General features: G+C 48.1%; 1 protein-coding gene across 3 annotated transcripts; it reads left to right on the forward strand.

The window, feature by feature from the left end:
- Positions 1–1,963: 1,963 nt before the first annotated feature.
- Positions 1,964–20,454, forward strand: LINGO4 (leucine rich repeat and Ig domain containing 4). Of its 3 annotated transcripts, XM_048507795.1 has the most exons (5): positions 1,964–2,031; positions 10,116–10,228; positions 11,194–11,277; positions 15,775–15,990; positions 18,192–20,454. In XM_048507795.1, exons 4-5 carry the CDS (start codon positions 15,871–15,873, stop codon positions 20,079–20,081), a joined length of 2,010 nt encoding a protein of 669 aa, XP_048363752.1. In that variant the 5' UTR covers positions 1,964–2,031; positions 10,116–10,228; positions 11,194–11,277; positions 15,775–15,870; the 3' UTR covers positions 20,082–20,454. The 3 variants fall into 3 exon arrangements, with proteins under 3 accessions (XP_048363752.1, XP_048363770.1, XP_048363761.1); XM_048507813.1 differs by lacking the exon at positions 11,194–11,277; XM_048507804.1 differs by lacking the exon at positions 1,964–2,031 and having other exon boundaries at positions 10,092–10,228.
- The last annotated feature ends 6,620 nt before the right edge of the window (positions 20,455–27,074 follow it).

A 27,074-nucleotide genomic window follows, 5' to 3' on the forward strand; every position in this document is an offset into this window, starting at 1 on the left:
GAGAGGAGGGGCGTAACTAAGGCAAAAATCACGTGGCAAAATCACCAATTAGTAACCCCCTCTCGGCACACACAAATAATTAGTAACCTACTCTCGGGAACCTGTGAGAACCTGCTGGATCCCACCTCTGCTCAGGAGGGCAGGATTTAGAAAGGGAGGGATCTTGTCAAGTATGATGTCACAGATCCCACACTCCAAGGTGGCCATTTTCTCCAGCGGAACTGATCCATTTCATCTGTTGTGATTCTGGGGAATCTCCAGGCCTCATATGGAGGTTGGCAACCCAATCTGGGACTAATGTTGCTTCCACAGAGCATGAGGCAGAGAATGGGCCCATGAAACGTACCTGGGACTGTCCCTCAAACACACACTCTGCTTGCAGTCAGAAACTTGCCCGTACCAATGGTGATCTGGGTTCTATCAACCAGAAGATCTGGGGGCTTTGAGGTCCCCACCTGGCTCAGGATATGACAGGGAGCATCAAATTCTGCTAAGTGAATGCGGCCCTGAAAAGGGTGTCGGGAAGACGTGATAATCGCCACTACCTGAGGTCTCTGCTAGAGGAGGCCAGTAGAAGATCCATATGTGGACCTCCCACTTCCTTAGAGAAATATATATTAATGAGAATCGCAACTGTGGGGTTAACCTTTCAGCCTTCACTATTTCCCAGAACTCAATAACCTCAGCCCCGAGAAGAATTGTTCACCCCACAAGATTGGACAGCCTGCAGGCGGGCTCGTAGCTGTGGTGGTACCGTGCCCCATTAATTGTTTGTAGTGCTTCTCCAGTCAGCACTAGGGTTGATGTGAAACCCGTCGAGTCTTTCGAGTGAAAATTCTCTAAGCAAAGAAAAGGAAGGAGCTGAGGTTAAAATAAAAAGTGAATCCTCTCATAAATCTTCCAAATGTCAATTCTTTAAGCAATTGGCTAGAACTGGATTACCAGTTAACAGGACTGAAGGGTCCTAAATTAAAAAGCCATTGGGAGGGGGAGGAGAGGAGTGACATAGGAGGTCTGAAACTGTTTTGTGCTTTTCTAATTTTTGTAATCCTAGCTCTATTGCATTGCTTATTAGGTCCCTCCTGCTGTTTATACCACGAATATACCTTGAGACTCAAAAGACAAAATTAGCAAATAAATAGTAAATCACAAATAAAGGAATAGTAAAGAAAATAAATAATGATGGTCTGACCACCACTGTACTCATCCCCCCTCCACGCACACACACATAAGAACATAAGAACAAGCCAGCTGGATCAGACCAGAGTCCATCTAGTCCAGCTCTCTGCTACTCGCAGTGGCCCACACAAATGAAAATTTTCTGGCTACGAGTCCGCCTGCAGGTATCTTTATGGATCCTGTATTTTAAAAAATTGTACTGTATTGCAAGACAAATAAAAGCTCAGGACTTGGTGATCAGGAAAATATCCAACTTAATACTCTGAATGTGGGGGTGGGGGGGCTGTATCATGATATGGTTTTTTTAAAAAAATTGCAGATGTTCCACATTCTTACATAACTTGCGACATTCTTATGTAACTCGCAACCTTTAAAAAGGTGTTCATTGTTGGAAGAGGATAAAGGTCCGTCCGTGGCTGGGACTGTCCAATGGAACCTCCAGGATCAAGGGCAGTCTACCGCCCAGGGCATTTGCAATGGAAGGACGGCCCTCTCTGGCTCACGGGTGCGTTTCGTGAAAGCATCCAGCTGGCGACTCTTGGAAATGCGACGTTGGGCTCGTCCAGGCAAAGCTTATTTTCTTAAGTAGTTCCCCGCTGGGATAAGCACTTGTCATCTTGTGTGACTGGGGGGGAAAAATATAATGAATTTGCTCCCATCCATGCTGAGTGTTTAAAAAAAAATATATAGCAGCCCAAGGATGGAACGTTCCCTTGGCAAACTGGTACCCACGTGGCTGGCAGAGAAAGAGAGAGACACACAGAGGAAAAGGAGAGGCACATAACTGACATCATTTGGGAAAGCTCAGCTGCTAAAGCGGCCAGCATCTCTCTTGACTCCCACCTGCTTCAGGTAAGCTGTTCCTTTTTCTTCCGATTCGCCTGTTAGAAGGTCAGCATGCAACCCCACCCCCCCTTCACCCCCACGCTTAATATAGCAACAGGGAGTTTTCTTCGGCCTTCACAACGACCGTTTCCCCGTGAGGAGCATTTTAATGTAGAAATTGCAGACATGGAGGGGGGAGTTGAAGAAAAGGTTATAGAATTGGGGGTTACGGAATGAAAGTCGGCCGAGGAGGAAATTTCTCCACGTAACATAACGCAAGGAGTTGGCATCTTTTCTGTCGGTGCTTTGGTAGCGAGTGCCAGGGAGGGAGAAAGAGGCATCTGCTGACAGGATGCCTACGACGGGCTTGTGGAATTCACTGCCACAAGATGCGTGCAAGATTCACAGCCACCTGCGACCAAGAGAACTGTGGGATTTCTGAGCTCGGGAGCGATTTTTGTTGTTGTTGTTGTTCACGGTTGAATTCAGGTGTTATTAGTGCTGGGGGATTTCTCTCTCTTTCTCCCAGTTTGGATTAACCAATTTTCCTGTTTCCCAAATGGTCTTGCTTTTGGAAATGGGTCTTGACTCCCTTGTGTATCTTTGAGAGCTTCTGATCTGTATGTGTTTCTAGTGGGACAGTTTGATCATAACTTACCTGGATTGATTTGGTGCCAGTGAGACCAGACTAAGCGGTCATTTGGTGCCTCGCACACATTGCAAGTTGTCTCAAAGTTGAGTTTTTGCAGGGGAATAGTTTTGCGTCTAACAATTGATCATGTTTGTCCTTTTCAATGATAAGTTGAACCATATTTCCCAGGCTGGTTTCATGACATAACTTCTCACGCACAAACAGAGAAAGTATTTAACTGGACACCTAGACTGAAGTGCCTGGTGTATCTCTGCATGAATCCCTGCTCCCTTCCAAACTGCCTCTGCAGAGGTAATTCCACATCTGTCTTGGCCACTGATACAGTTGGAATATTCAAGCACTTCTAGTGTAGAGATAGCAGAACACTCTCAGGGTCGGAGGAGACTACTTGCAGCTTCTCTGTCCGAGTCCCTGTTCTGGGCATCTCTCCTTCCAGTCAGCCTCCACTGCAAACAGGTAATTTTGCCTTGTCATCAAAGCCAATGTGTCTAGAGCCCATGCTTCGTATACCAAAATTCAGCAGGATGGCCACCTGTCAGAGGAGGCAGTCTGTTGCTTCTCTGCATGGGTACCCAGAACGTTGTCTTAACTGGAGAATTCATCTCAAATGAAAGTAATGTGTTCACTGATTTCTTCTCATAGTCAAAACTTCAAGGAAGGATCTACAAGAAGAAGAAGAAGAGTTGGATTTATATCCCCCCTTTCTCTCCTGTAAGGAGACTCAAAGGGGCTGACAAACTCCTTCCCCTTCCCCCCTCACAAGTGGGCCTGTGAGGTGAGTGGGGCTGAGAGAGCTCCGAAAAGCTGTGACTAGCCCAAGGTCACCCAGCTGGCGTATGTTGGAGTGCACAGGCTAATCTGAATTCCCCAGATCAGCCTCCACAGCTCAAGCAGCAGAGTGGGGAATCAAACCCGGTTCCTCCAGATTAGAATGCACCTGCTCTTAACCACTATGCCACTGCTGAGCAAAGCGTGTTTTCCGTTTTTATTCAGAGAAGAAGAAACCTATGCATAGAAAATTTGGGGGGATGCTAATCTAAATACCACGTGTGAAGGAAATATGCAAGTGTGACCCCTCCCTGAGGGTTTAGAATCTAAGAGACTGCGGCTCAGTGATTTTGCTGGCCAAAGTTCCCAAATCCATTTCTCAGCATCTCCTGTCACAAGGATTTCAAGTAGCAGACCTTAGGAAGGGCCTTTCTCTGGCTGGACACCATGGAGAACCAAAGCCAGAGAGAGGAGACAAGACTGGCCTAGAGAGGCTCCTACGGTTGGGAAATACCTGGAAATTTTAGGGCGGAGCCTGAAGAGGGCGGAGTGTAGGGAGGGGAGGGCCCGCCCCTCGCTAGGGTATAATGCCATGAGGTCCAGCCTCCAAAGCAACCATTTTCTTGGTCATCTGGAGATGATCTTGGTCATCTGGAGGGAATTGTAAAAGCAATTGTATTCAAAAAAAATTATATATTTTTTCCATCTCCTGGATAGAGAGGAGAGGTTCCGGGGGTGTGGGTGGGAGGTAGTTGCGAATGTCCTGCATTGTGCAGGGGGTAAGACTAGTTAACCCTTGATGTCCCTTTCAGCTCTATGTTTCCATGATTCCATGAGATCTTCAGGTCCCACCTGGAGATTGGCAACCTGAGCCCCTGGTTGGATTCCCCGCAGGGCAGCTTTCCTCGGAGAAAAGAGAGAGCGCTGAAATCCAGATGCCAAAGGAGGGCGGCAATTTCTCCGAGAACAGACGGGGTTTATTTTAAGCCCACAGTTCCTCTCTCTTCCTGCCCTAGGAAAGTCTTGACATTTCAAGCTTTGAAATGACGTAGGATTTAAAACAATAATAATAAAGGTAAAGGCTCAACTGCCTGTTTTCAAACGACGTCCCACAAACTACTGCCCCCGACGTTTACAGTGCCCGGTGCGGAGCTGGGCAACAGGATGGGCACTGGGGCAGCCCCAGGGATCTTTGGACAGGCAGATTTGGGATCCCTCATTCATTCCTTCCTTCCTTCCAGGCAGCGGCCATGTGATTTCACACCCTCCTCCACCCCTCAGCTTCCGCTGCCAAGTTATCAGGTCGCTCCCAGCCCTCGTGGGAAGATTTTCACAACTTGGCGGGGAGGGGAGGCTGAGTGTTTAACATGACTTCCTCCTGCAAATGTGTTCCTCTGGGCTTTTTTGTTTCTTCCTTCACAAGAAGAAAAGGCCAGAGCTGTACAAAGGTAGATGCCTCTTTTTTCCCCCTCTTTGAAAAAAGGTTTCCAGGCAGACTGGGTAGGTTGTTGTTTTTTAAGTCAGAAAATTCAGGGGAGAGAACAAATATTTCAGTCTACGTCTGCATGTCCACACCTGGTGGCTTTAGGCCATAGGTGTCAAACTCGCGGCCCTCCAGATGTTCATGGACTACAGTTCCCATGATCCCCTGCCAGCATGATGATGGGAACTGTAGTCCATAACATCTGAAGGGCCGTGAGTTTGACACCTGTGCTTTAGGCATACAACCAAATCTTGATCCTCTTTGATCTGAGATTGCAAATGCCTTAACAGTCCAGGTGCTCGGGAGCAACAGCCGCAGAAGGCCATTGCTTTCACATCCTGCATGGGAGCTCCCAAAGGCACCTGATGGGCCACTGCGAGTAGCAGAGAGCTGGACTAGATGGACTCTGGTCTCATCCAGCTGGCTTGTTCTTATGTTCTTATGCTAATGTCCAGGTGGTGTCTCCATACAACAGTTCCCCTAGAGCAGGGGTGTCCAACTGTGGCGCTTCAGATGTTCATGGACTACAATTCCCATCAGCCCCTGCTGGCATGGCTGATGGGAATTGTACTCCATGAACATTTGAAGCGCCACAGTTGGACACCCCTGTCCTAGAAAAAAAAAGCTACTTTGGAAGCTGGACTCTGTTGTTATACCTGCTCCAGGCTTTTACCTTCCCAAAACTGATCGCCCCCCTCGCCCTATCCCTCCAAATCTTCAGGAATTTCCCAAGTGAGTGTTAGCAAATGTTTCAGTCCCTGCTTCAGCCCAGCTTTTGAAATTTGCTAGGGTGGGCTTTACGCAGGGCGGATGACTGTGTATTTTAAGGAGGGTGGGCATGGTTTGTAAGGGAGTTTTTTAAAGATGGTTTTGTGATTCTATTTTTATGCTGTTTTATGATTGTACCCTGCCTGTTACCCAAAGTGGTGGGAGTCTCTCCCTTTTAGAGTGGGGAATTAGCGAGAGCAGACTCTTGGCTTAGCAAAAGGTTGAGCAAGTTCAGGATCTTGGTTGCCTATGTTTACAATAATCAACTTTTGCAAGAAATTCTGCAGGAGAGTGAATAAAGTTTAACAAATTTTATTTCGGGATAATGGGGGTACACCAGCACACAATAATGAAAGCAGCAGAACACACACACACACACACACACACACACACACACAGTCCTAGGATATAAGCAGTTTTGAGGGTATACATTTGGAATAGATGAGGAATTGGGGAGAAAGGGTTATAGTCACCTGATCTTGGAGTTGAATGGTCCGATGAACAGAGCTGAGCGACCTGCTCTTAGCTCTGGTAGAAGAACAGCATGTTGTGGAACAATATCACAGCCAGCGGGGTGTCCAGAGATACTAAACACTGGCTGCTGGAAGAGGGGGCATCTTATAGGGAAAGGGGGACTCTTAGGGTTATGCAGAGTGATCCTTAATTTCCCAAGACAAAGAGGAGCCCTACCTTTCCAGGGAAAGACAAGAGACAGACATCAACCTTAATTGTTGGATTGTTAATTTAATGTGTTGAGGCATTAGGCTTGATGGTCCAAGCTTGGGAAGGTCTGAAAGGGAGAAGGTAGCTGATTGAATTGCAGCTATAGAACAATGACGATGCAGATGAGGAGGTCGTTAATGAGAGGTTGGTCAGAGGAAGAAATGTTGAGTTAATATAATACTGGGCAGGAACACTCGGGGCAAACAAGTGTTTGTCCTTTGTCTTGGCAGGACCTTAACAAGTTATTTGTCTTGGCAGGGGTGTATGCTCCAGGGCTGGAGATGAAGACACTCTCCAGGGCAAGATCATTGAGTTCACTTAATCCCTTCAGGAAGGGTGTCAGAAAGACATTGCGCAAAGCAGATTTGGAGAGGTTGTTGCTTAATGTGTGTCCTTGTGAGTACACTGAGCCAATGCGGGGAAAGGGCTCTCCATTTTGGCACTACACTGCTAGGCACCCCAAGAGTTGGCAGAATGGGCAGAGGCACATCGCTGTCTTAAAACAGTGAAGGGATTTCACTGGGTACTTTTACTTTTCACAAAAGTAGATAACTAGTTGTGACCCTGTGAAACATCTTGGCGTCAGGGAACAGGATGTCCGTTGCACTGCAGGAGGAAGGTTTCCCAGGTGGCATAACTTTCTCCGTTCTGCATCCTTATGACACCTAGACTCCTAAACAATTCTCTTCACAGGGGTGTTGTGTGGTTTCCGGGCTGTGTGGCCATGTTCTAGTAGCATTTTCTCCTGACGTTTCACCTGCATCTGTGGCTGGCATCTTCAGAGGATTTCTTCACACTTTCTCTTCACACTTTCACTGGGGAAAAGAGAGGGGGACTGGTTCGGGGATAAATCGGCCTAGGAAAAGCCAAGTCACCAGAACTGGCTTTCTCAAGCTAGGGATTGCAGTTTTTCTGCTTTCAATAAACACTACCGATCAACTATCAATAGTCTTGTCGAAGGCTTTCACGACTGGATTCAACTTGTTGTTGAATCTACCAGGTCCACCAGACCATGGCCACACAGCCCGGAAAACCCACCGCAACCACTATCACGAGTCTGTTTATTGGCTTAAGGACTGAGACCTAACAGTAGGGCCTTGCGGGTTCTGAGCCTGGCTAAGACAGGAAACTGGCCCAATAACGCGGGGGCCATGAGGCGACTGACTTTGCCTCCTCCACTGCAGTCTCCTTGCCCCCCCACCCCAACACGCATGCATTAGTCTAATTAAATTTTCTCAGGATGTAAATACAATCTGAGTCCCAGCGCTCCCAATTTGGTCGCCTTTGTGCAAAATGGCCTCCTCCTCCTTCGTAAGAAGGTTCGAAAACCTCCACCCCTGGGCAAATAACTTTGGGAACTCGACCAGCTCCATGCAGCACGTGATAATTTCACAGAACTGTTATCAGTGGGGAATTAACTGACTGGAAAATGAATCAGACTCATGTTGCATCCAGTGGAGAAGGAGGCGGCATTCAGAATCACCGGGATCGGTGGCTTTTGACTTTCGGTCATGACGTCCAGAGCCGGGAGATGCTGCCTGCCATTCTGGCAGACAGCTGCTCTTCCTCAGCTGTGCGGCCCATTTTGCTTGTAGCTTATTCTTCATTTTGATGGCTCCATTTTAATGCGCCAGTTGGACCGGCGCCAACAGGACACTTAGAGAAAATTGGGTTCAGCGGCCTGGAGGAACAACTCATGCCAAGACTGGCCATGAACGAAGACAGCCTTCACAATGTAGTCCATCTTCACTGGTTCAACAATTCCCTCTTCGCCCCAGGGAATCCTGGGAAGTGGAGGCCTATTGGGACGACCCACAATCAGGCCCTTTCCGCACTTTTAAATGTTTTGAGGCAGGAAATAAAACGTTTCCTCTGAGGGGTTTCGCATAGTTCCACTGAGGAATCAATCTAGCCGTCAGGAAGTTCTTCCTAATGTTTAGCTGAACACTTTTTTTAAAAAAATAGTTGTATAAAGTTTCTCAAATATAATTCAAAAACAGAAAATATAAAAAGAGAGAAAAGAAAATACAGTTACCCATAAACTACATAACTATTCACTCTAACACACTGGATCTTAAAATTACAACACTAATATCATTCAGGCCCCTTCCGCACATGCAGAATAATGCACTTTCAGTCCACTTTCACAATTGTTTGCAAGTGGATTTTGCTATTCAGCACAGTAAAATCCAGCTGCAAAGTGCTTTGAAAGTGGACTGAGAGTGCATTATTCTGCATGTGCGGAAGATGCCTAAGAGAGAACATTGCATTGTTTTAAAATTTGTTACCTTCTGACTTTGAGTTCCAAGACAGCAATAACTATCTAGTAAGCAGTTACTTATATCTTAATCAATAACAAATTAATGTTTTCACTGCTGATATTACTCTTAAATAATCGATTCAGCCTCATACAAAAAAAAATACAGTTCCCATTTCTCATCACATTCTTGTTTTGACCATCTGTTTACAAGATTCGTCAATCTGGCCATTGTAGCATATTATCTAACTTTTATCTTCCCAGAATTCAGTGTTAAAATCTCTTTCAGTTCTCCAACAGGATGCAACTATGACCCTTGCAGCTGTTAATAAGTGTCGACATAGTTCATTAACCTTCTTTGGAAGAGTTTCAGGCAAAACGCCCAATAGCAGAGTTTTAGCAGCGAAAGGAAAATTTTGTTTAAGTGTTTTTTGCATTTTCATATGTACTTCTATCCACTACTTCAGCTGATAACTCTTTTGGTTTAGCTTCAACCCACTGGTTCTGGTCCAACCTTCCGGGGCAACAGAAAGCGACTCTACACCATTGAGTTAGGCGTTATTGGCCTCCTCCCTGATTCTGCTGTTGTATGTCTATATGCTTTTTATGGAATTATTTTATCATTTTAATTGTTCTAATGTTTTCATGTTCGCTGCCTTGGAGACCCTGATCAGGTGGAGAGGCAGCCTAAAAATATTTTAAACAAGTGATAATATTTCATATACAGATGGAAGACAAATGTGGTGTGATTTTTTTTTAGAACACGAGAACATAAGAGCTAGCCTGCTGGATCAGACCAGAGTCCATCTAGTCCAGCTCTCTGCTACTTGCAGTGGCCCACCAGGTGCCTTTGGGAGCTCACAGGCAGGATGTGAAAGCAATGGCCTACTGCTGCTGCTGCTCCTGAGCACCTGGTCTGCTAAGGCATTTGCAATCTGAGATCAAGGAGGATCAAGATTGGTAGCCATAGATCGACTTCTGCTCCATAAATCTGTCCAAGCCCCTTTTAAAGCTATCCAGGTTAGTGGCCGTCACCACCTCCTGTGGCAGCATATTCCAAACACCAATCACACGTTGCGTGAAGAAGTGTTTCCTTTTATTAGTCCTAATTCTTCCCCCCAGCATTTTCAATGAATGCCCCCTGGTTCTAGTATGGTGAGAAAGAGAGAAAAATGTCTCTCTGTCAACATTTTCTACCCCATGCATAATTTTATAGACTTCAATCATATCCCCCCTCAGACGTCTCCTCTCCAAACTAAAGAGTATAAAACTGACTATATACGGTAAGCGTTTAGCCCCTTTACTGGCAAAAAAGCAACCAATCGGGAATATAAAAATGTTTTCGCATGGTGTCCCTCGTCCATCTTAAGGACAGCATTGTTAAAAAAGTTTTTTTTCCTATTTGTGGTGGTAAATAGTTGGAGGAATATTGTATTATTTTTCTTCTCTTTCGTTGCAAGAGATCCGCAGATGGAGAAACAGACCAATGGGCACCTCCGAAGAACAAATGGGTCGGACTCCAACTCTCTGGAATAGTCCTCAACAAAGATTCCTGCCCTGTTCATGACCAAAGGTTAGCCTTCTGGAAAAATGTAAATGTAAATTTGCTATACTTGCAAACAGAGGCGTAGCAAGGGGGGAAAACGTCCAGTGAAATGGTTGTCCTCTGCCCCTGTCCTGCCCCAGAACGCCCCCCGGAATGCCCCCGCCACGCCCCCAGGATGCCCCCACCACACCCCCACAGGGGCGCATGCCCAGTGCGTTGTGCACCCCCCACTTGGAGCTACACCTCTGCTTGCAAATATCGTAAAATGTATATAGTAGAATTAGACAGAAGTGCATGCGTATAGCAGTGGTGTCAATAACAACCCTTCTCATGCCGTTAATTCCTCCCAAAGGACCCTGGAACCTTACTTCAGATGGTAAATCCAAGCAAATGTGAAATGGTGTATGGAAGAGTATTTCTGATCCTGTGCAGAGTGCCTTTCCCTAAACAGAAGTTTAACCCCCATCAACCTTGCACTTAAATGCTTAACCAGGAAACAACATGAGTTGAAAGATGACAGCTGATGTAGCGGTAGTTAGAGCAATGGAACAGGATCTGATAGACCCCGCGTCAAATCCCAGGGTGACCTTGGCCCCAATCAGTCTAAACCACCCAGAGGCGAAGCGAGGGGAAATTCTGCCCGAGGCGTGCGCGTGTCCTGCGTCCCTGCCGCAGCACCGCCCGCCCCCGCCCCCTTTGCAGCCTGGCCTGGCCTCCGCCTGGCCTCCACCCGGGGTGCCGTGCCCCACCCCGCCCCGTTGGCGCTACGCCTCTGAAACTACCTCACAAGGTAGTTGTGAGAATAAAACAGAGAAAAATGTAAGCCGCTTCTTTGTTGGGAAGGGAGGCAGGGTTCCAATAAAAGTGAATAGGTCAAGAGGGCACAGCCGCTGAGCCGATTTGAGCTACAGCTCTTTTTTTAAAAAAAATCCCTGTCTGCACATCCATCCGTGCTTCACAGCAAATTGAAACTTTCTCCCCCTTAATTTCAGATCCAGACAAAGAAGCGTGTTCAGCAGCCCCACGAGTGGAAGAAGGGCTAGGAATATGGTCATGATCTGGAGTTCTGGCTTAAGGTCTGTTTGCTTCTTCAAGCAAGTGCATACCCCCAGTGGTGGGATCCAAAAATTTTAGTAACAGGTTCCCATGGTGGTGGGATTCAAACTGTGGCGTAGCGCCAATGGGGCGGGGCGGGGCACGACGGGGGCGTGGCCAGGCATTCCGGGGGCAGGGCATTCCTGGGCGGGGCTGTGTTCCTTGGGCAGGAAACAAACACACGCAGGCGCAGGCTGCCACGCACGCCGGTGCACCTCCTGCTAGACTGCTTCAAGTTCTGCGCGCTACTGCTGAGAGGAGGGGCGTAACTAAGGCAAAAATCACGTGGCAAAATCACCCATTAGTAACCCCCTCTCGGCACACACAAATAATTAGTAACCTACTCTCAGGAACCTGTGAGAACCTGCTGGATCCCGCCTCTGCATATCCCTCAGCAAGTGAGGAATGAAGGTGGAAAGGGCCATCCAGTCACAGCTAATTTATGGAGATCCCTTAAGGCAGGGGTGTCAAACTCGCAGCCTTCCAGATGTTCATGAACGACAATTCCCATCAGTCCCTCCTAACATGAGCATTGGCTATACTGGCAAGGGCTGATGGGAATGGTAGTTCATGAACATCTGGAGGGCCGCGAGTTTGACACCTGAGCCTTAAGGGGTTATCAAGGCAAGAGATGCTCAGAGGGGGTTTGCCATTGCCTGCCTCTACCACTGCCTCATTGGATAACGTGTTCTAGGGAGCGGAACAAATTCTCCACCTTGGGCATCATTTTCTAAGCTGTATCACACCTCAGCCCTGACTTGAATGGCTAGTACTTGGATGAGAGATAGCCAAGGAACATGAGCGCTGCTACACAATTTCTGGATCTGGAGTTGGCAACCCCTGGCGAAGCCAGAGTGTGCCCAGCCCTTGATCCACTTGCAAGACACAAGGGTGCCTTTTCCCCGCAGGAAGAAAAGGAGCTTGCAGGGGCGCAATTTTGAGTGGGAAAATAGAAGGAAAAGAGTTTGGATTTATTTCCCTCCCCCCTTTCTCTCCTGTCAGCAGGGGCGAATCTAGGCAAACTGGAGCCCGGGGACAAAATCTGAGTTTGGTGCCCCCCCACCCCCACCCCAGGTATGGACGACCACCCTCCCCCACAACGACCAAACAATGATTTTTTTGCACCAGCTCACAAAACACCTCCCACCACCAGCAAAACATACATGGATTTCTCCCCACCAACTCTCTTTCCTAATTGTGTCCTCACACCAACCCTATGAGGTAGGTTGTTAGCCTCAGAAAGAGCTCCAAGCCAGTGCAAGTGGGAATTAACTTTTAAGCATGTAAATCTCTCACAAGTCACCCCCCATCTGAAGGTTTACCAAGCAAACATCAGCATCATCTCTCACAAATCACCTCCTACCCCCAGCAAAACAGGCATGGCTCTCTCCCCACCACTTTCCTAATTGTGTCCTCACACCAACCTTGTGAGGTAGGCTGCTAGCCTGAGAAACAGCTCCAAGCCAGTGCAAGGGGGAATTAACTTTTAAGCATGTAAATCTCTCACAAGTCACCCCCCATCAGAAGATTAACCAAACAAAAGTCAGCATCATCTCTCACAAATCACCCCCACCCCAGCAAAACATACATGGCTTTCTCCCCGCCACTTTTCTAATTGTGTCCTCACAACAACCCTGTGAGGTAGGCTGCTAGCCTGAGAAACAGCTCCAAACCAGAGCAAGGGGAATTAACTTTTAAGCATGTAAATCTCTCACAAGTCACCCCCCCATCTGAAGGTTTACCAAGCAAACGTCAGCATCATCTTCAGTTCTGCTGCTGCTTCTGGGCTCCCTGCTCAGCTTGCCTTTTCCTGTGCGTGCTGCGGGGGAGAAGGCTTCTGAGAAATGCCACACTTAATTTAAGGCGAATAAGGCATGCTGGGTTAGAGGGAGGGGAGGCAGAGCTCCCCAGTCCTGCTCCTGGGAGCCCAGTGGGACTTCTCCCCCCGCCCCCCTGGACACTCCAGGCCACCGTACAGAGTGGGCGGGGCTACGACAGGCACTGGGAGCAGTCAGCTGCTTCAGTGCCTGCTTTCTAGGTCTTGCTCAATCCCTCCCTGTGTAGGAGGATGTTTTGGTGCCCCCCACGTGACCTCAATCGATGCGCCCGGGGACAAGGGGTACCCCATATCCCTAGGCAGGAACGCCTAGTCAGGAGACTCAACTGGGCTTACAAACTCCTTTCCCTTCCTCACCCCACAACAGACTCCTTGTGAGACAGGTAGGGCTCAGATAGTTCTGAAGAACTGTGACTAGCCCAAAGTCACCCAGCAGGAATGTGGGAGCGGGAAAACAAACCCAGTTCACCAGATAAGACTCTGCCACTCATGCGGAGGAATGGGGAATCGTTTCTCCAAACCCGGTTCTCTTCTTTTTTGGAGCAATGTAGCTTCTTTTTGAAGAGGTCATCAATACAGAGGTAATAGTTAAGAGAATATGCTACAGTGGCAAAGTTCACCGTGTAAACAGGCGACAGAAGGAGGAATTTCATGAAAAATGGAAATCATTTTTCCTTGTATTGTGGTGATATGTCTTAATAACGTTTTTGTAAAATAAGAAAGTTAACTAAAAGTTAGGGGGTACAGTGCCTTAAAAAATATTGATGTTTATAAACTTTAATGATGGATCCAGCATATCATTGCTCACTGTTGTTTGATTTGTAGTTAATATAATTAATGCTTAGCAAGGGTTTTTTTTGTTTTGTTTTTCTAAAGAAGATGGGCAGCCCCATCCAAAGTCGGAGGCAACGGGATGCGGCACCAATGCAGCTCTGCCTTGCTGCCTCCAAGGTCGAATCCCCACTACCACCTTAGCCAGGTTTCAGAACACAAACTAACCAGGTTTGAGGGACGACCTCTCCATTGCTTGCGTGGCAGATTCTGTTTCTGGCGCTCGTTCTCCCCGTTAATCCGCGTTCCGGCAGGACCTGGTTGCAAGTGGCATAGACCCCATTAACACAGTTCAGAGCTGATCCGAGGGGGAGGGATGAAAGTTGAAACCCTGACTCGTTTCCCGCCCTGGAGTGTGACGTGGAATTCGGGCAACCAATCAGCGCTGTGATGCGCGTGCAGCCTATCCTTCGTTTCGTTTCTGCTTTTGCGTTTGGCCAGCAGAAGGGGACACAAGCGTTAAACAATCAAACATGTAACTTTAAATCGTTAATGGTTTACACAGGTAACGATTAACTGTTTGCACAGTTAAACAGTCAAACACTAAACTTTTACACGCTGGTTTTTTTGATCATGCCCCTACAATGTACGTTTCCGCAGTGGGAAAAGGTCCTGCCCTATCAAGGCACGCCAGCCAATCAGGGGAGACCGGCGAAGCAAGCTCACCTGGTAGTGGGGATTGCTAAGAGTCCTGCAACCGGGTGTGTCTGCTGCGTGCTCACTGCGGTGGGGAGGGAGAAACTCTGATGAAGTGGACACGGTTTCACAATGAACAGGTTTGGACCTGCGTGCAAATTTCAAGTGGGGATTCGACCCTAGAAGGCTTCCAGGATGGGTGGGGCGATCAGAAAAGGTCCAAACAAATCCCATTGCCAGAAAACCCCATAGGGCGTACAGGACTTATGCCACCCGTTGAGGACTGGGGCGCTACACTTCTGGCTCAGAACCCTAGAGGGGAGCCAACTAATGTCGGCTCTGCCCCTGGGAACAGCCAGCCCCCTCCATGCTGGGGTCCATTTGGGACATCAGTGCAGCCCCGTCGCTGCCCGGTCTTCCGTGGCTTGCAGTGGTAGGGCTGAGGGCTGGGCATCCACCAATGCATCTGTCTCCTCTGCCAAGGCAAGTAAGCATACAGAGTTCAGAAAAAGCCCTTAGCCTCATTATTCCTTTGCAAATCTACGTACACAGAATCAACCCCTTACCTCTTAAGTGCCAAGTTTATATATCTGCACAAGGTGCTAAGTGTGAGGAGGGAGGGGAAAGCAGTAAAAACGAAAGTGAAACCTTTTAAGCAGACTATCCCACAAGGCTGGGATCTTTGTGTACACAGCCTGAGTCTTATCATATTATTCTCTGCTCGGAGGAGAAAAATCTATAATGGCAGCAGGCCGTAAAAGAGGCCCAGTCTGAGAATATTTTAATGACGTTCCTCTTGCCATGGGTAAGGCAGGCATGTGGACAAAATGCACACACCACAACAATTAAATGCAAGGCTTGGTGGCCTGAATGAAACATTAGGAGAAGTGCTTTAGTGAAGATGACGAAAGGAAGACGTTCGAACAGACAGGATCTTCAGGGTGGTAACTGTTTTGATTTCATCATATTTGTTAAAAGACTGCCTTGAGGAATTGTCATATTTGAGCAAAAATACATTTGTTGTTATTATTATTGCATGTTACTGTCATTTTTGATACAGTTGTTATGAAGAAATGAAACAAGCAAATATTCCTTTTTTGGCAGTGAATACAACGAGTAATACTAAACAAGCTGGAATGGTACCAATAATAACAGTGTATACTTTTTTGTTTAGGGGACTCCATCATCGACCTAAAGGATTCTGGAAACTATCCACTTCTGAGATCTCCATCCTACTGTTCTACAGTTTCAAAGTTACCTGCCCAGGATAATGTTTCAGTCACATCAAATACATATCCACAGTATATCACCTAAAAGAAAGAAAAAATCCGACCATCCAAGAACCACCATAGAAAAGTGTGTGATGAAAATCAGCAGATTAGGAAAAAAGGTAATTGGTGAAAAAATTGCCCACTTTGTTTATGTAACTGAGGTCCTTTCCTCACGAGCGCTGAGCGGGGGTGCATTGGCATAAATTATACACACTGTAACAGACTTCTCTCTGTGATATGCCTCTGAAGATGTCAGCCACAGATGCAGGTGAAACATTAAGAACAAGATCTACCAGACCACGGCCACACAGCCCGGAAACCCACCACAACCAGTTGAATCTGGCCGTGAAAGCCTTCGACAATACACTAATAACACATGGTTGCAGTGCTCATTTACTGCACCTCCTAGCAAAGTGATGGCAAACCTTTTCGAGACCGAGTGCCCAAATTGCAGCCCAAAACCCACTTATTTATCGCAAAGGGCCAACATGGCAACTTAACCTGAATACTGAGGTTTTAGTTTAGAAAAAACGGTTGGCTCCGAGGCGTGCGTTACTCGGGAGTAAGCTTGGTGGTAGTCGGTGGCTTTGCTTTGAAGCAACTGTGTGACTCTTCCAACAGGTGAATCACAACCCTAGGAGGCTTTACTCAGAAGCAAGCCCCATTGGCTGCAACCGAGCTTACTCCCAGGTAAAGGATTGCGCTTTATGGTTTCTGGGCTGTATGGCCGTGTTCAAGCAGCATTCTCTCCTGATGTTTCGCCTGCATCTGTGGCTGGCATCTTCAGAGGATCTGATGCCAGCCACAGATGCAGGCGAAACGTCAGGAGAGAATGCTGCTAGAACACGGCCATACAACCCAGAAACCACCCAATACCCCAGTGATTCCAGCCGTGACAATACACAGATCGCACTTTAGTTCTTTGCATGAAAATCAGTGGGGCTTAAGAGCGTTTAACAGGGTTACCTACACTGCTTCCCCAAAACTAGGTCTTAGGTTTAATGTTAATAATCGAGCCCAGCAGCCCAGGCCAGCCTAGATTTGGGGGGGGGGGGCACTCTGTTTGCGTGTGCCCACAGAGAGGGCTCTGAGTGCCACCTCTGGCACCTGTGCCATAGGTTCGCCATCACTGTCCTAGCCAAAGACTTCAGTGTCCCAGAACAAATGTCATGGAAATTGCTAAATATTTCTGTAACAATCGTTTTGCAGTGGCTAACCCTCCTTCATGTTAGATTGAATTCTGTTGTTGTCTGTTTTGAGCAGTATATCACGAACCGGCCATTTCCTATGACAGTTAGTTTGCAAACAAAATTGAAAGAAAATAGATGGTAATGATTGTTTTTCTCGTTTCAGTAACGTACAACAGAAAAGTTATCCAAATGTGAATGGACATTAAACTGGAGATAGTTCACCTTGCAATAATTTCATTATGAGTTATCTGTGTATTTCTAATAGAAAAGCCAAATCAGTAATTTTTTGATACAACTGGAAAACTAATCTGAAAAGTTATTTTTCGAAAGAGGGGAATGTTAAGGTGATGTCATCTGGTCGTAAACGTTAAGGTGATATCAGCAAGAATTAGTCTTTTAAAAAAATGATTCAAATCAAGTTTTACTGACTAGTGATTTAAATCATGGTTTAAATCAAATCCACCCAGCAAAAGATACAATTGCCTAAAGATTTCCCACCATAAGTGGGCAAATGGAAACCCTATGCATAAAGCAGCTTTATGTGGCCAGTTATGTGCAGCCCCCTATAACAAAGTAGGGAAAAACCCTGGAAGCTCAGTTGTGGCATGCACGGTCTGAGGCAGAATACCTCTAAGAAGAGTTTGGAGAAGAGTTTGGATTTATATTCCCCCTTTCTCTCCTGAAGGAGACTCAAAGGGGCTTACAATCTCCTTGCCCTTCCCCCCTCACAACAAACACCCTGTGAGGTGGGTGAGGCTGAGAGAGCTCCAAGATGCTGTGACTAGCCCAAGGTCACCCAGCTAGCGTGTGTGGGAGTGCACAGGCTAATCTGAATTCCCCAGATAAGCCTCCACAACTCAAGCGGCAGAGCTGGGAATCAAACCCGGTTCCTCCAGATCAGAGCACACCTGCTCTTAGCCACTGCTCTTAGCCGCTACGCCACTGCTGCTCCCTACTGAGAGTAATCCAGAGGAGAGAAACAGTCTGCCCAGATACACAAGTAGGCCATCTTTTTCCTACAACAGAGCAGCTTCTCCGGATCACTACACCAAATCAGCAGGTGGCCTGAGGATTTTCTCTCTCCCACTAATTGCAGAGCCTTCTTGTCTTCTTTTGTTGTCTTGTTTCAGAAATCAAGTAAGATGGTCACCAGAGCCCTGCTGGATTTCCCCTCCACCCAGACGAGATGGCCACCCTTTTTGTTGCTTTTCCTTGTAGCCCCCTTGGTGGGATTCAGCTGGGGCTGCCCTTCGAGGTGCGATTGCTCCTCCCAGGAGAAGGCGGTGTTCTGCAATGGCCGGCGTCTGACGACTGCGCCCGGTGGAATCCCTCCGGACTCCGAGCTTCTGGACCTGAGTCACAACCGCATCCGCACCCTTCACCAGGGTATGTTCTCTCGCCTCCAGGCCTTGAAGGAGCTGGACTTGAGAGAGAACATCATGTCCAACATTGAACCCGGAGCCTTCAATGGCCTCCATAAGCTGATGACCCTCCAGCTGAAGAGCAACATGTTGAAGATAATCCCAGCGGGTGTCTTCATGGGTCTTCCCAATCTCACCATCCTGGACATCAGTAAAAATAAGATTGTTATCTTCCTGGACCACTCTTTCAAAGAACTCATCAACCTCAGAAAGCTGGAGGCAGGAGACAATCACCTGGTCTTCATTTCTAACCGAGCTTTCGGTGGTCTTCACCGACTACAACATCTCACCTTGGAAAAATGCAACTTGACCGGCATCCCGACACAAGCTCTTTCTCACCTTCACCATCTCGTGGAGCTCAGGTTCAAGGTCCTGAACATCAGCATCGTTCCTAACTATTCTTTCCGCAAGCTGCACCAACTGAAGGTTCTGGAGATCCACCAGTGTCCTTTCCTGAAGACACTGGAGTCCTGTAGCCTCTTTGGCTTAAACATCACCTCTTTGTCGGTCACCAAGTGCAACCTCAGCATCATTCCCTACGAAGCTTTCAAGCACTTGGTCTACCTCCAGTTCCTGGATCTCTCCTACAACCCCATCTCTGTGATCCACGGGAGAAAGCTGAGGGACCTCTTGCGGCTTCAGGAGTTCCACCTTACTGGTGGCCGCCTGGTCACAATCGAGAACAAAGCTTTCCAAGGCCTGTACTACTTCCGCCTCCTCAACGTTTCTGGCAATGCTTTGCAGACTCTCGAGGAAGGGGTCTTCCACTCGGTGGGGAACTTGGAAGTCCTCAGGCTGGACGGAAATCCCTTGGCTTGCGACTGCCGACTCCTGTGGATCATTCGGCGGAGACGGAGGCTGAATTTTGAAGCCCAGCAGCCCGCCTGCGCTAGCCCCTCGACAGTGGAGGGGAAAGTCTTCCGAGAATTCTCGGAGGTCCTGATAGACCACTTCACTTGCAGGAAGTCTAAGATTATAGACCGGACGTTTCAGAGCGTGAGCGTTGAAGAAGGAGGCCATGCCGTGCTGAGGTGCCGAAGTGACGGGGATCCAATGCCAACCACTTCTTGGGTGACGCCTCACAAAATCCACTTGGATGCAAGGGGCAAAGGAAGGGTGAGAGTCCTTTCAGATGGCACCCTTGAGATCCAGTATGTCTTGCCTCAAGATGCCGGGCCGTACCACTGCATAGCGAGCAACGTAGCAGGGAATGACACCCTGGTGGCCTATCTCCAAGTCCACCCGTTCTCCGTTCACCTGCCGAACGACTCTTTCCTCCCAAGTAACTTCAGCATTGCCAACATGACCGAGACCTTCCGCCTGCTCCTTGTGGACATCAACACCGTGGTGGGGGTGCTGGCCATTGGAATCATGCCCTTTCTCTGCTCTGTCGTCGTTTGCTTTCTCCTCATCTTACTCTGGAGCCGGAGCAGAGGGAGGATGAAGCGCCAGGCCAACCAGCGTTCTCCCTCTTATTCCCATGGTTACAAGGCTGCATCCAGCCAACCCAAAACTGCAGCCCTAAAACCAAAATCAGGAGTTACCAAGACGAACTTGGTGAGCCCTACGGGGATAGGGTGGGATAGAAATCGAAAATAAGTAACTTCGATCCGGTCCGTGTGGGCCAGGAAGTGACATAGCTGAGTGCACTTTACCACCTCAGATAGCAGAAGATCCATTTCAGATTTGCACCTACATTTGAGGTTTTTTCCAAAAAGAATCCCTGCAAACAGAAAACTAGCATCGCAGTGGCAAAGGTTGGTCTGCTGGTTTTCTAGCTGCGTGGAGCCCTCCTCCACTGGCTGTCTGAAATGAAGCAGTTCTTTTGGCCACCTCAACATCCTGACATTGTTGATTTTTCCTTTTTTGTTCATACATGGCTAAAGGAAGTCGTCTCGGTTTTCCGGACAGTTTCTGCTGCATCTGGCCCAGAGCCATGCATTTTTAGGCCAGATTAGAGATCTTTATTTTTCTCGTCTCATCTCTACACTTCTCTAAATGTCAGCAATTGCTGGTGGTGGAGCACCCTTCTTGTGCTCTATTTCTGATATAAATACTTTGCCTGAGCAGGGAAGAGCGGAATATGTCAATTCTTCAACTCCAGCGAGTTTCAAAGCAAGAACTGATGTCCCTCTCACAAGTAGAAAATATAATCAACAGCCTGAATTTAAGAAAATTAGATTTTCCTAAGCAAAATAGAGTCCCATTCCGCACAAGCAAAAAACAGCGCCTCTGGCACAATAAAAACACCATTCCTGGAGCGCTGTTCGCATGGCTGCTGCCTCAAAAAACGAGGCACATGGTGCTTTTTCCCCTGCAACGGGCAGGGAAACACTGTTTCTGAAACTCGCTCAATGAGCAAGTTTTTTCAAAAACAGCATTGTGCAACCAGTGCCATGCGAACAGCACCGGGTGAGAGGCACCACTTTTCGGCGCCTCCATTTCGATGTCCAACTTACCTTCCCTCCCCACGCAGCTCTGCGGGGATGAGGGGACACGCCTCCTGGCCTCCGACCCCCAAGGCGTTGCCATGGCCACGGGGCCTTGTCCGCTCATCCCTGCAGAGCTGTGTGGGGAAGAGAAGGTAAGTTTCACAATGAAACAGAGGCGCCTCCGTGCAAATGTGCCTCTGTGAGCCACGGCGGCTCCAGGGCCACCCGCACGGAAGCATGAGAATGGCCCCAGGGCTCCACTGGTATCATTTATACCGGTGGGCCGCTGCTTCACAAGCCAGTGCAGAACGGGCCAGAGTCCTGACCTGGATGGTCCCAAATCTCATCAGATCTCCTAAGCTAAGCAGGGGTGGCCCTGGTTAGTATTTGGAAGGAAGCCCACCAAGGAAGTCCATGGTTGCTAATCATGGTTGGCCCTGGTTTGTACTTGAATGGGAGACCACCAGGAGAGTCCAGGGTCACTATGCAGAGGCAGGCAATGGCAAAGAAGAAGAAGAAGAGTTTGGATTTATATCCCCCCTTTCTCTCCTGTAGGAGACTCAAAGGGGCTGACAATCTCCTTGCCCTTCCCCCCTCACCACAAACACCCTGTGAGGTAGGTGGGGCTGAGAGAGCTCCGAGAAGCTGTGACTAGCCCAAGGTCACCCAGCTGGCGTGTGTGGGAGTGCCCAGGCTAATCTGAATTCCCCAGATAAGCCTCCACAGCTCAGGCGGCAGAGCGGGGAATCAAACCCGGTTCCTCCAGATTAGATACACGAGCTCTTAACCTCCTACGCACCACTGCTGCTTCCTCAAACCACTTCTGTTTGTCTTATTGTAGGGAATTCCAGCTCTCCAGATAGTTCAGGGTCTACAATTCCCATCAGTTTCTGGCTTCAGGCATGGGCTTTCAATTGGCCATGCTGGTAGGGGCTGATGGGAATTGTAGTTCCTGAACATCTGGAGAGCCGCAGGTTCCCTACCCCTGGTCTATTGCCATGACCTGGATTGGCCAGGTTAGCCCTATCATGGCCTTTTCCACAGAAACCACTTACATTGTTTTTTATGCCGCTTATGAAACGTTTTCTCTGTGGAGTTCTGCACATCCCCCACCCCCCACCCCCCATTCAGTTTTGAACATGTTTCCAAGAACCTTTTGCCTCGCTGTTTTTGGAAACACTTTTACTACCTTGTTTTTCACAGAAACATTTTCAAGCCAGCTTCCCTCACAATGCGGTCATATTTGAAACGTTTTCTCATTCCTGCCAAAAAAAAAGTCTATTCGCCATGCCTCTGTGAGGTCACCCAATTTCTCCCTCAGCGCCTAGTCCACCGTTTTTTCATGTCCCTCCTCTCACTCCTTTCTCCCTCGCCTCTACATTTTTGTCATTTCGTGTGATTTGCTCCTCGCCCCCCCCGCCAGTTTTGGGTGAATCAACGAAGCATCAATTAAACAGATCAACTGAGCATCAAAGCAATGAATCAACAAAGCATTGTTTTAATGAATGTGCAAAAAAAATTGAAACCTCACAGCAGCTATAAAACATTCGGAGGAAATGAGCGTGGACAAACACTGTGGTAAAAGGGGCGATCAAAAATGTTTTGGAAATGGTCTAAGTGACTTGTGCGGAAAAGGCCTTTGTCTAGATCTCAGAAGTTGGTTAGTGCTTAGGTGAGAGACCATCCAGGAAGTCTAGACAGCCAGCGTGGTGTAGAGATTAAGAGCAGGTGGATTCTAATCTGGAGAACTGGGTTTGATTCCCCACTTCTCCACCTGAGTGGCAGAGGCTTATCTGGTGAACCGGATGTGTTTCCACACTCCTACATTCCTGTTGGGTGACCTTGGGCTAGTCAAAGTTCTCTCAGAACTCTCTCAGCCCCACCTGCCTCACAAGGTGTCTGTTGTGGGGAGAGGAAGGGAAAGGATCTTGAAAGCCACTTTGAGTCTCCTTACAGGAGAGAAAGGTGGGGTATAAATCCAGAACTCTTCTAAATCCAAACTATGCCGAGGCAGGCAATGGCAAGCCACCTTTAAATGTCTCTGGTCTCAAAAAACCCTATGGGGTAGCTGTAAGTTAGTTACAACATTACATCACCAAGTGAAAGGGTGCAGCGCAACGGCTAACCCATGCCCTTGAACTGTTTCCAAGTAGAGGCTTTCTCGGGAGCAATTTTGGGAAGACGTTTTGCAAAGGAAAATGGGCAACCTTGCATGCAAAACCACGCACCGCAATGATTTGGGGAGAAATTAACATTGGTACAATTCCTTGCAGGAAAATGATAACCTTCCAGGCGTGCAAAAGGAAGTCTTCCTTCTCACAATGGAGCATGTGGCTTTTGGAACTCTCAGCCACAAGACATGGTATTGTCATCTGACTTGCATGTATTGCAAAGGGGATGGGAGAGATTTCTGGAGGACCCCTGTAGCCCGGGGTTCAGCTGTAATTATGAGAGATCGCCACCCCCCACCTCATGATTAAAACTATAATGCACAACCAGTGGCTAGGAGTCAGTAGGACTGAGTAGCTTAACACTTTACTAAATCAATAGTGTGAACAGTCTACAAACAGATGGGAAACAGCTAGTGCCCCAGTCTCCGCAAGTATATGTCAAAGCATACAATCATTCATCCTTTCAAATCAACATAAGCTTCTCTTAGCAAATTAGAAAACCCACAATGAGCTGCCAGTGTTCGGTAATTATCTGGCTTCGACTAATCTTCAAAGGCTTGTGAGCTCAAGTAAGGTAGGCATTGGATAGTGTCTTGATATATCCTCTTTCAGGAGACTCAGTACATAATTTCTTGTTCCCCCCTCACCACAAACACCCTGTGAGGTAGGTGGGGCTGAGAGAGCTCCGGGAAGCTGTGACTAGCCCAAGGTCACCCAGCTGGCGTGTGTGGGAGTGTACAGGCTAATCTGAATTCCCCAGATAAGCCTACACAGCTCAGGCGGCAGAGCTGGGAATCAAACCCAGTTCCTCCAGATTAGATACATGAGCTCTTAACCTCCTATGTCACTGCTGCTACAAGAATTTGTCCCCTACAAAGACATTCTTACAATTCAGTTCGGACTGTGTTGTTCTCCGCACAGCTGTCTCTTGCTGCAAAATGTCCTGATTGCTAGCCCATGGCTGATTACCCACTGCCGGCATTCTGGGAAAATGGCGCCCGGGAAAATGGCGCCCAGAGCACCCACACACACACACATTCAGGGGTGGGACTCAGGGGGCAGGGCCCCGCCCCAAAGCTCCCCCCCCCATGGGCTCCCTGCAGCCCGGCTGCTTCCTGTCCCACCTCACCCCACTGCGCCAGTGGGTAATCGGCTATTGTCTGTGCATTGCTCATCGTTTTGATTACTAGTGGGTGAGAGCCAGCATGGTGTAATGGTTAAGTAGTGTAGTGGAGTTGGCGCAGTGCAGTGGAGCAGCAGGGCGAGAGGTCAAGCCCATCCTAATCTGAGGAACCCGCTCTTGATTCCCCCTCATTTTGCCACCTTGGAGCTGTGGAGGCTTATCTGGGGAATCTAGATTAGCTCCTGGGTGCACTCCTACACATGCCAGCTGGACCTTGGCTAGCTCAAGCAGCCTCGACGCTTCCTCTAGCCAAATTCCACTTTGGCACAGGTAAGTGTCTGCTGTGAGGGGGAAGGGCAAGAGATTGTCAGCCCCTCTGAGTCTCCCTACAGGAGAGAGAGGCAAGAAATATAAATCCAAACTCTTCTTCTTCTCTTTCCTCTCTAAGAGCCGGGGTGCACACTAATCTGGAGAACCAGGTTTGATTCGCCGCTCTGCCGCTTGGACTGTGGAGGCTAATCTGGGGACCCAGATTAGCTTGTGAACCAACACATGCCAGCTGGGTGATCTTGGGCTAGTCACAGTTCTTTAGATCTCTCTTAGCCCCACCCACCTCACAGGGTGTTTGTTGTGGGGGGGAAGGGGAAAGAGATTATAAACTCCTTTGAGTCTCCTTAGAGCAGAGGAAGGGGGGATATAAATCCAAACTCTTCTTCTCTTCTTCTCTCTTAAGAGCAGGCGACTAATAATCTGAGAACCAGGTTTGATTCCCCTGCTCCGCTTGATGGTGGAGGCTTTATCTGGGGAACCAGATTAGCTTGGGGACCCAAATACATGCCAGCTGGGCAGATCTTGGGCCTGTCATAGTTCCCCTTCAGCTCCCACCCATCCTTGCCAGGTGTTTGCTGGGGGAAGGGGAAAGAGATTATAAACTCCTTTGAGTCTCCTTAGAGCAGAGGAAGGGGGGATATAAATCCAAACTCTTCTTCTTGTGTTCTCTATGGACGTACATGGTGGTTGGAACCCCAGGTGTGGGCACACCTTGTGAATCTCTTGATTGCCAGTCAGCATTAATTTCACTTCCATTTCCTGGAAGGGTCCCCTGGGCTGAGCAAGATAGAAGGCTATCTCGCGTCATGACAGTGTCTTCTAGGAATCGAGGGGGTTGGGGGAGCCGAGCCAACCTAGCAACGAACCGGGCATGTTAACACCACGTTGCCTTAAAATGCATTCTCAAGGGCTTCTCAGAGTCAAGGGCCAAAAACCGAAATGCGAAAGGGGGACTCAGCAGTCGAGTTTGGAACATTTGCTGCATTTTCTTTTTCAAATGTGCAAACCTCCGGGGATAGTGCAAGCCGAAAGCATGGCTGGAGAAAAGCGTGCGGAGCTCTGAATCCGGGGCCTGTCTCAATGCCGTCCTGAGAATCAACCCTGCCTGCGCTTGGTGCTGCACCCCAATAATCTCACACCTGCTGAACACCTGTCAATAAACTCGTTTGTATGCAAGAAAGCTCCAAAATCTCCGGTGCCTCCTCTCATTCTTCCAAGATTTTTTTTTTTTCATTCACCTCATCTCGGAGTTGGAAGGGACCACCAGGGTCAACCTCCCGCCAACATGGAAACTGCAATGACCATAACCAGAGGTGGGATCCAGCAGGTTCTCACAGGTTCCTGAGAGTAGGTTACTAATTATTTGTGTGTGCCGAGAGGGGGTTACTAATTGGTGATTTTGCCATGTGATTTTTGCCTTAGTTACGCCCCTCCTCTCAGCAGTAGCACACAGAACTTGAAGCAGTCTAGCAGGAGGTGCATCGAGCAAGTATGTGTGGCAGCCCGCGCCTGCGTCTGCATTCGTTGCTTCTCACCTAAGGATTCCATGCAAATAGCTGCATCCTTGCCACAGCCCTGCTCAGGAATGCCCCGCCCTCAGAATTCCCAGCCATGCCCCGTCGTGCCCCGCCCAGCCCCATTGGCGCTATGCCACAGTTTGAATCCCACCACCATGGGAACCTGTTACTAAAATTTTTGGATCCCACCACTGAGTCCATAACCCAGATAGTTAAGTATCCAATCCATACGTTAAAACTTTCAACGATGAAGACTCCACTGCCTCTCAAGGGAAAAAGTTCCAGTGGCAAGTAGTCCTCAGCATCAAGGACGTTTTCCTCAGATTTAGAAGAAACTTCCTTTCCTTGTGCAGGACTCCAACCATTACGCTTCTTCTTTTCTCAAAGTGACAAAGGTTACAACACTGTTCTGTCCCCATTGGGAGGAATTTCATGTGGTCACCACGTGCCACCGAAGGACTTAATCTTCCAAATCCACCACGCGCTTGATGATTATGTAAACTGAGCTTGGCCCAATCCTGCTACTTGCCGCAGTAGTACTTGTGGACAGTCTATTCCAACTGCTTTGGGAGACAGCCGTGCCAGACTTTCCTTATGGACAATAACATAATACAACCATCCGCTCACTCCTCCACATGAGCTGCGGATTTTAATCTGGAGAACCGGGTTTGATCTCCCACTCCTCCACTTGTGCAGCAGACTCTTATAGGGTGAACTGAATTTGTTTCCCTGCTCCTACACATGAAGCCTGCTGGGTGACCTTGGGCCAGTCACAGTTCTCTCTGCTCTCAGCCCCGCCTACCTCACAAGGTGCGGGGAGAGGAAGGAAAAGCAGTTTGTAAGCCCCTTTGTGTCTCCTTACAGGAGAGAAAGGGAGATATAAATCCAAACTCCTCTTCTACTCTTCTTATATCGATTAATCTGAGTCCTGTCATCCTACACAATTGAAAACATATCCTACACAATATGAAAACATATCATAGCAGCAGTGGTGCTGTCATCAGCCAACCATATCATAG

The sequence above is a fragment of the Sphaerodactylus townsendi genome, linkage group LG01 (genome assembly GCF_021028975.2).
Source record: "Sphaerodactylus townsendi isolate TG3544 linkage group LG01, MPM_Stown_v2.3, whole genome shotgun sequence".
In the NCBI taxonomy this organism is placed as follows: domain Eukaryota; kingdom Metazoa; phylum Chordata; class Lepidosauria; order Squamata; family Sphaerodactylidae; genus Sphaerodactylus; species Sphaerodactylus townsendi.